This window comes from Oncorhynchus gorbuscha, linkage group LG12 (assembly GCF_021184085.1).
Source record: "Oncorhynchus gorbuscha isolate QuinsamMale2020 ecotype Even-year linkage group LG12, OgorEven_v1.0, whole genome shotgun sequence".
Lineage (NCBI taxonomy): Eukaryota > Metazoa > Chordata > Actinopteri > Salmoniformes > Salmonidae > Oncorhynchus > Oncorhynchus gorbuscha.
Window position 1 is genome coordinate 18,425,766 of NC_060184.1, and position 9,880 is coordinate 18,435,645.

At 42.4% G+C, this 9,880-nt stretch overlaps 1 protein-coding gene across 3 annotated transcripts in view; it reads right to left on the minus strand.

The window, feature by feature from the left end:
• Positions 1-9,076, minus strand: part of LOC123990636 (titin-like) — a 34,492-nt gene extending 25,416 nt beyond the window's left edge. For 2 of the 3 annotated variants that reach the window (XM_046291292.1, XM_046291290.1), the window contains exons 1-4: positions 8,780-9,076; positions 3,954-4,196; positions 904-1,070; positions 333-367 (exon numbers count right to left, since the gene is read on the minus strand). In XM_046291292.1, the coding sequence (XP_046147248.1) occupies positions 333-367; positions 904-1,070; positions 3,954-4,196; positions 8,780-8,849 (515 nt within the window). In that variant the 5' untranslated portion in view covers positions 8,850-9,076. Of the gene's footprint in view, positions 1-332; positions 368-903; positions 1,071-3,953; positions 4,197-8,257; positions 8,403-8,779 lie in introns of those variants that run through there. The other variant, XM_046291291.1, reaches the window with a different exon arrangement.
• Between the last annotated feature and the right edge of the window lie 804 nt (positions 9,077-9,880).

Below are 9,880 nucleotides of genomic sequence, written 5' to 3' on the forward strand. Positions count from 1 at the left end.
ATTCTAATAAAGAACTGCATAAGTTAGTTTAATTTCCTGTTAATTTACTTTTCATGTACCATCTCGCCTGACTTCATTATCATAATTTCAGTAACAATTGCGATCATGCATGTTCAGTATCTAAGATGTGTGACAGATTCCTTCATATCTCAAGAGCCACTCTACCATTGAGTGTCCATAACCAGCCATTATACACTTAGAGAGAGGGCATTATGTGGCAGGTCAACTACAAAGCCTGACTCAAGAGGGCTGCACCGTGTGTGAGAAAGCAGTGCTCCTAGACAACTATCAGCAGACAGCAGGCTGCATAAGGTAATGTCTCTAATCCTTACCCAGTCGGCTGCCTCTCATCTCCCAGGTTCATCCTCTGTGAGAGCAGAATCACAATCATAACATGAATCACACACACATCAATTCAAACCAATAACATAACACTTCAAAACTGTGTAGCATGTAAGGTACCACTGAAACATGCACTTGGGAGTGCTGTCTGTAAACATACAGTATATGCATGTTATACCCTCAGGAATGTAAAATAACCAAACTGATTAGACCAGATTGATGGGTGCTGTTTTGTGTGTTAATGGGAGCAATATAATGTGGATATTTTTTTCCTCCCCTCAAGAGACTGATATGTAATAATTAAATGTCAACAGGTTTGAATAAAGAGGGCAAAGAAACGTAATCAACAACTGCTTTCCCTATAGCTATTGTTTCTTGAGGAAAATCTGCAGAAATAAATGGATTTCACATGAGATCATAAATTCACCCATTGGCATTTAAAAATACATTTTTATCCCTCCCCCAACATAAAAACGTGCACATGTTCTTTCAAATAATGTAAGCAATTATTGGTCTCACAGTTATGACATGTTAAATGGAGTTGTGTTGTTGGTTCCTCACCCTGTACACCATACTCATGTGCTCCTCTGAGTTGCTGAAGTTACTGGCCAGGTCAGAGAGGCACAGAGACTCATGTTGACATGTGTGAACCCAGGTTGTATATTCTGTAGATCCAGGGATCCGGTCAAAGAAGATCCGGAAGGCCTCCCACACAGCCTCCTGACAAACTGACCAAAGACAGAACGGTGTTCCAGTGAGAATGAAAGATCCTCAGCACATAAGATACAGATCCACATCAAGTCTGAGTGTAGGTCCCAAATAGCACTCTATTCCCTATATAGTTCAATACCCTATTGGCCCTGGTCAAAAGTAGTGCACTATAAAGGGAATAGGGTGCCATTTGGGACATACGCCAAGACCTCATCACGGGGTGATGGCGTTGTCTCAAAGTACAAATAACTCTAAAATCCAGCAAATTATTGTCAGATACTTAATGTTTCAATAGTAGAGGCAGAAATGCTGGCTTCACTTTCCAAGTGAAGACATGGATGATTCTCATGACAAACAACTTCATTCAGTCACGTACCCAGGCACACACGTCCTCCCTATACGCTTAGAAACCTTTTGCAACCCTTTTTTCTTTGTCTGTCCCCATAGGAGAACCCTTTTTGGTTTACAGTTAGAACCCCTTTTTGGTTCTAAGCAAAACACTTTTGGGTTCCATGTAAAACCATCAGTTACGCAATGTGATAAAATAAACAAAATGTGATAATGGGTAACTAGCAGAATAATCTAAGTGCATTGGTTTACAAATAAAATGTGCAGCAATGTACATTGAATTAATTCAAGACTATTGCTGCCATCATTCAGTTTGTTCTCATCCTTCAATCAACCCATTTTGATACTTTAAACACGACAAGAGTGTATGTTGTAGAATAATGTTCTGATGAAAAGGTGAAAGTTTGATCTTTAATATTTTTTACAAAACCTGTGGGGAAATTGTTTCGTGTCAATTCACAAAAGTGTGCTATCATGTTTTTATTGGATTTTTTTCGGCTGGGAACATGTTCCAAATGGCACCCTATTTCCAGGGAATATTGCATGTTGCTTGCCTCAGGGTGAAGCTGTGATATTTCTTCCTACCTCTTTAATCAAAGGGACTCTGGATGACGTGTTATTCTGCTGCACTTAAATTCTTAAATTCTCTTCGCTGCCTAGACTCTATACTCAACACCTGCTTCCCACTGGTGCACACCTGGATAAGTCATAGGTACTGCTATGGCTACTTCAATGGTCCACATTCTATACTTACACTACATGACCATAAGTATATGGACACCAGCTTGACGAACATCTCATTCCAAAATCATGGGCATTAATGTGGAGTTGGTCCCACCTTTGCTGTAATAACAGCCTCCACTCTTCTGGGAAGGCTTTCCACTAGAGGTTGGAACATTGCTGCGGGGACTTGCATTCATTCAGCCACAAGTGCATTAGTGAGGTCGGGCACTGATGTTGGGCGATTAGGCCTGGCAGTAGCCGCTCCAATTCACCCCAAAAGTGTTTGATGGGGTTGAGGTCAGAGCTCTGTGCAAGCCAGTCAAGTTCTTCCACAGCGATCATGACAAACCATTTCTGTATGAACCTTGCTTTGTGCACAGGGATATTGTCATGTTGAAACAGGAAAGGGCCTTCCCCAAACTGTTGCCACAAAGTTAGAATCACAGAATCATCTAGAATGTCATTGTATGCTGTAGCGTTAAGATTTCCCTTCACTGGAACTAGGGAGCCTAGCCCGAACAATGAAAAACAGCCCCAGACCATTATTCCTCCTCCACCAAACTTTACAGTTTGGCAATATGCATTTGGGCAGGTAGCATTCACCTGGCATCCATCAAACCCAGATTTATCCGTGGACTGCCAGATGGTGAAGAGTGATTCATCACTCCAGAGAACACGCTTCCACTGCACCAAAGTCCAATGGTGGCGAGCTTTACACCACTCCATTCGACACTTGGCATTGCACATGGCGATCTTAGGCTTGTGTGCAGCTGCTCGCCATGGAAACCTACTTCATGAACCTCCCAACGAAAAGTTATTGTGCTGACGTTGCTTCCAGAAGCAATTTGGAACTCTGTAGTGAGTGTTGCAACTGGGGACAGACTATTTTTACTCGCTACATGCTCCAGCAATTGCCGGTCCCGTTCTGTGAGCTTGTGTGGCCTACCACTTCGTGGCTGAGCCATTGTTGCTCCTAGACATTTCCCCTTCACAATAACAGCACTTACAGTTTACCGGGGCCGCTCTAGCAAGGCAGAAATTTGACGAACTGACTTACTGGGATAGGTGGCATCCTATGACGGTGCCATGTTGAAAGTCACTGAGCTCTTCAGTAAGGCCATTCTACTGCCAATGTTTGTCTGTGAAGATTGCATACACCTGTCAGCAACGGGTGTAGCTGAAATAACCGAATCCACTAATTTGAAGGGGTGTCCACATGCTTTTGTATATATAGTGTATTTAAAGTACCTCCAGGCTCTGATCAGGCCCTACACCCAAATAAGGGCACTGCGTTCATCCACCTCTGGCCTGCTCGCCTCCCTACCACTGAGGAAGTACAGTTCCCGCTCAGCCCAGGCAAAACTGTTCGCTGCTCTGGCTCCCCAATGGTGGAACAAACTCCCTCACGACGCCAGGACAGCGGAGTCAATCACCACCTTCCGGAGACACCTGAAACCCCACCTCTTTAAGGAATACCTAGGATAGGATAAAATAATCCTTCTCACCCCCCCCTTAAAATATGTAGATGCACTATTGTAAAGTGGCTGTTCCACTGGATGTCATAAGGTGAATGCACCAATTTGTAAGTCGCTCTGGATAAGAGCGTCTGCTAAATGACTTAAATGTAAATGTAAATGTAAACATTTCTAACTGGTGCACAGCACAATTTTCACTATTTCGTTTGAGTAGAGGCTATGGATGCCATGCCCCAGGCGAGGCCTCACCTCATGACCTCTGCTGAGGGCAGAAGACCTAGATACTGAACATGTGACACTGAAATAGCCAACAGAACAGCAATTGATTAACTATAATGAATGAGAGGCCTATACCTCTGAGCTTGTAGTAGGCTTGATGGCTGGCGATGACCTCATTGATGGTCTCCTGAGGACAGACTCTCACTCCAGAGTGAAAGACCGCTGACCTCTTTGTACGATGCTTTTCTAGGTCAAATATCGTTCGGACATTAGAGTTTTGTTTGGTCGTTCTCAAAAGTTCAACCAAGTGCATAGAATTGATGGCTTCTGTTTCTGTCCCGATAACTCCACTCTGCCAAGAGCCCCGATTATTCCTCTCTGCAAAAACATGATAAAAGGAAAAAGACATTGAAACCGTGATATCTTCAAGATGTGTCAAATTGTATAGTGTACTGTATCATGTTTGAAAAGCCTATGTTGAAAAGCCACTTTTTCCCTCATGGCTATTCTGAAGTATATTACAGTGTGTCATTGAATTCTATCAATGCATACAAATATGAATGTCTCTGGCTTCCATTTGGAACAGAATTACTTGTTTTGAAATGTCTCTCAGCTGTGCGAGATGAGCATTCTACTGTAGTGGTGGGAGGGAAATTCAGGACAGCCATAATTCAAACCACTTATCAGCAGACAGTGATGTTTACAGGTGTAGGATCTTAATTTGATCACTCTGTTGATGGAGAACTTTCCTGCAACGCAGTCATTTTAAAATGTGTAATGTATTTGAGGGTTAGAATTGCTTATAAAGTCTGTAATTTCCACTTTTAAATTTCAGACCTGATTTTTAATTTTAATTTTACCCCCTTTTTCTCCCCAATTTCGTGGTATCCAATTGTTAGTAGTTACTATCTTGTCTCATCGCTACAGTCCCGTACGGGCTCGGGAGAGACGGAGGTCGAAAGCCATGCATCCTCCGAAACACAACCCAACAGAGCCGCACTGCTTCTTAAATTTCTTAGGGCTGCAATCCCTTTACCGGGATCGATATGAGAACAGCCAGTGAAAGTGCAGAGCGCCAAATTCAAACAACAGAAATCTCATCATTAAAATTCCTGAAACATACATGTATTTTATACAATTTTAAAGGTAATCTTGTTGTTAATTCCACCAATGTGTCCGATTTCAAATAGGCTTTACAGCGGAAGCACCACAAATGATTATGTTAGGTCACCACCAAGTCACAGAAAAATTCTGCCATTTTTTCCAGCCAAAGAGCAGTCACAAAAAGCACAAATAGAGATAAAATGAATCACTAACCTTTGATGATCTTCATCAGATGACACTCATAGGACTTCATGTTACACAATAAAGTGCATATTTTACATAAATACTCATTATAAATGTCAATGAAAATACAACTGTTAGACATGGAAATATAGATTCACTTCTCCTTAATGCAACCACTGTGTCAGATTTTTTAAAAACTTAACGGAAAAAGCAAACGATGCAATAATTTGAGTACAGCTTTCAGAAAACAAAGCAGCCAAAAATATATCCGCCATATTGGGTAGTCAACATTATTCATAAATAGCATTATAAATATTCCCTTACCTTTGATGATCTTCATCAGAATGCACTCCCAGGTATCCCAGTTCCACATTAAAGATTTGAATTAGTTCGATAATGTGCATCATTTATGTCCAAAGAGCTACTTTTGTTAGCACGTTTGGTAAACAAATCCAAAGTCATGAAGCGCGTTCCCTAGTTGCAGACGAAATCTAAAAAATGTCCGTTCCTGTCCATAGAAACATGTCAAATGATGAATGGAATCAATCTTTAGGATGTTTTTAACATAAAACGTCAATAATGTTCCAACCGGAGAATTCCATTGTCTTCAGAAGTGTGATGGAAAAGAGCTCCCTCTCATGTGAACGTGCATGGTCAGAGCATGATCAGCTCATGGCAGGCCTTACTCATTCCTCTCTCATTCGGTCCCACTTCACAGTAGAATCCTCAAACAAGTTTCATAAGACGGTTGACATCTAGTGGAAGCCTTAGGAAGTGCAACATAACCAATATCCCACTGTGTATTCAATAGGGGCTGGGTTGAAAATCGACCAACCTCAGATTTCCCACTTCCTGTTTGGATTTCTTCTCAGGTTTTTGCCTGCCATGTGAGTTATGTTATACTCACAGACATCATTCAAACAGTTTTAGAAACTCAGAGTGTTTTCTATCCAATACTAATAATAATATGCATATATTAGCAACTGGGGCTGAGGAGCAGGTCGTTTACTCTGGGCACCTTTCATCCAAGCTACTCAATACTGCCCCTGCAGTCATAAGAAGTACAGCGTGCATCCAACCCGGAAGCCAGCCGCAACAATGTGTCGGAGGAAACACTGTGCACCTGGTGACCTGGTTAGCGCGCACTGTGCTCGGCCTGCCACAGGAGTCGCTAGTGCGCGATGAGACAAGGATATCCCTATCGGTCAAACCCTCCCTAACCCGGATGATGCTCGGCCAATTGTGCGTCACCCCATGGACCTCCCGGCCGCGGCCGGCTGCGACAGAGCCTGGGCTCGAACCCAGAGTCTCTGGTGGCACAACTAGCACTGCAATGCAGTGCCTTTGACCACAGACTTGATTTTTACTTACGAAAAATGTATCAACCCCTACAAAGATGTCTATTTGTCACGTGTGCTCCCTCTCTGGCCTCTAGGTCACCAGGCTGCTCGTTATGACGCACACCTGTCACCATCGTTACCCGCACCTGCGCATCATCAGCCTCACCTGGACTCTATCACTTCTCTGATTTCCTACCTTATATATGTCTCTCCCTTTGATTCCTTCCCCAGGCGTCATTGTTTCTGTTTCATGAATGTGTGCTGTTCGAGTTTCTTGTTTTGTATTATGTTCTGTGTATTTATTTAAGCACTCACTCCCCGAACTTGCTTCCTGCCTCTTAGCGCACATTGTTACACATTAATTGTAATCCACATTATAATCACATTTCCTGTTGCTGCAAGATTATTTACCAGCTGTAGTAAACTGGTTCAAATTAAGATCCTACATCATATAACCATGAAGGAACATGACCTTTTCAGATGTATACTAGTCACCAAGGAAACAGAGACCACCATAGTCCTAATTTAGATGTCAGTACATTTGTATGCCATATACAGAAAAAGAGGATCCATGAGGATCAAAAGGATTCTGAAAAGAATTCTTGGTGCATGGGGTGCACATCTGAAATGGAGTCGCTTAAGTCATCGCAGAAAATTACATTTAATTCATTGCTTTTGTCCTACCGTGAATATTTACAGCTTGAGCAATTCTTAAAGACCTTGAAACAGTGTTTCGTTCTGTGCGTTTATTTAATCCTACAAGAAAACCTGTTTATAACAACCAAAAATAGTAGCCGGTTTGTGTAGATATCAAGTTATGGTTAATGCCATGATCCAATCTATTTGCCTACTTAATGAGTCATTTCTGCTTTTTACCATAGAACCACGATCACTGCACAATCAAACTATAACGAACATGCATTCCTTCAACTGTACCTACATTTATTTAACTAGCCATTCAATCTGACCCTTTGTGTCTCTCTAGCCAGTCCAAGTAATTTTCACTGTCACCAAGTTATTGCCAGCTTGTGTGAAACTACAACGAGTCTGACACCATCAATGAGGGATGAACCCATGCCAAAAGTTCAAACAAGTTGAGGTAGGTTGTGACAGATGCAAGGAGGTCACTCTCCTGGGAAAGCTCATCAGCGTCAGCATGGTAGGTACTGTATAAGAGATACTGCATAAGAGATTCTGAAGCCCTATAGGCCCATAACCTGTTGTTATGCCATCATTAGCAACATGCTGTCATCCTGGTTGAGTACTATATGGTAGTACATTCGGGAAGGCATTCAGACACCTTCCCTTTTTCCACATTTCGTTATATTACAACCTTATTCTCAAATGGATTTAATATTTTTTGTAAATCCTTATCAATCTACACACAATACTGCATGATGACAAAGCGAAAACTCGTTTTAAGAAATGTTGCAAATTTATTAAACATAAAAAACATAAATATATTTTTTACGTATTCAGACCTTTTGCTTTGAGACTCGAAATTGGTCTTGATCAGGGAGGTGACCAAGAACCTGATGGTCACTCTGACAGAGGTCCAGAGTTCATCTGTGGAGATGAGAGAACCTTCCAGAAGAACGGAGGCTGAAGAGGCTGCTGAGTGGAGGCTGCTAAGGGGAGGATGCCTCATAATAATGGCCAGAACGTAGCAAATGGCATGTATGCATTTGATACCATTCCACTAATTCCACTCCAGCCTTTACCACAAGCCCGTCCTCCCCAATTAAGATGCCACCAACCTCCTGTGAAAGCTATGAACAGAATTTACTTTTCGTAGCAGGTTTGGAGACTTACCCAGCAGGTCAGGATAATTCACATAGCAGGTTAGGAGAATTAAGTTAAGGTTAGGACAAATTATCCCCGAAATTACCCCAAAATATTTTTATGATTTAATCCCATCCTGCCCGCCATATTCTCCGCCATATGCTGGGATCCTGCCCGACATATTCACTCATTACAAGGTGCAGTGGCTCCTGAAATAAATCAGAAGTTAGCGTAATCAGTAGGCCTACACACCAGAGCTTCAAAGGTAGCAGTAGTAAAGATAAAAAAGTGAATTTTCGATCATTCTGAAGCTTGGTTCAACCCAATTACCCTTAACGGAATCTTGCAGACTGCAGTTGTAAAGTTCCAAACACACATTGTGCATACTGTAAAATCATATTTTCTTTGGAACTGAAATTGTTCAACCTGCTGTATGAATGCTGTAACATTTTATATCTAAAGCAGCATGATCCTATAAAAACAGGCTTAGTATAGTGCCCTTCAGGTTTGAAGGTTTATGGCTCCCTGAACTAGAAGGAGCTTGAAGCTTACCTTTAATTCCTGTGGCTTGGAGAGTGAAGACGAATAGTGTAAGAACAAATAATCCATATTTCCAAGGCATATTGAAACCAGTATAAACTCTGCACCTGGGTTTATTTTTTTATCTCATGTGGTGCCCATGAATGCTAATACAGTCCTTAGGATCACTAAATATCTGGGGTCGATTAGAGGAGGCTGGTCATATAGGCTAAGGCTTTGACTTGGTTTCCCCGCTGATGGTGAGAATTCAAGGGTGGCATCTGACAGACATATCATGGAACTAGGCGAGCTCTCCTGGTCCAAATTGGGTGTGTGGATGCGCTCGAAGAGTGCCAGGGTAAAAGAAGCAGGTGCTGTTTCGGGAATAATCTACTGCTCAGACATAATCCGTCTTTACCCCATGGGCCCTACAGCGCCAGCGTCATCCTGTTAGGGGCTTTCTTTGTGGGAGCATCTGTCAACCAGTAACCTAACATAGCAGGGTTAGAAGAAACACCTCAGTGGAGTTCCCACATCCGCTTTTCAGCGGAAAAGGAATCACGGTTAAATTACAGTAGCTGAATCCCTGAAAAACAGATGCATCCTGCTAAGGCTGGTCAACCAGGGACCTGTGAGTCATCTCTGCCTGCCACCCCCTGGTACTCCTGCCTGCCACCCCTGGTACTCCTGCCCACCTCATCCTCCACTCCGACTCCCAACTTCACCTGAGACTGCCCACCCTCCAACCTCCTCATCCCACTATGTCACCCAGATCTTTACTGATCTCTTAGCTTACTTAGTACCTAAACCATAGCAGCTTTTATTAAATCCTCCACAAGACAATGCACTTTATTCCTCTGTGGGTATTACTGTATAGTACACCAGACGGTGTTGTGTCTCCTCTAGGGGTTTAAATTGGGTGCTTTAGCAGTGGATTGCCACCTGCACTACTGTCAGAAAGCAGGAGGGTTGCCAACAGCCACTGTAATTGGTGTTTTATTTGCGTTCTTGCTGCTATAAAGCCCTCTCGGGATGAGTACCTATGAACTGTGATCTGTTTGATTCAGATGACTGGAGGAAAGTTGCAAGTAGTTATTTATGTCACTGAGAAAATTACTGTATATACAGTGGGGA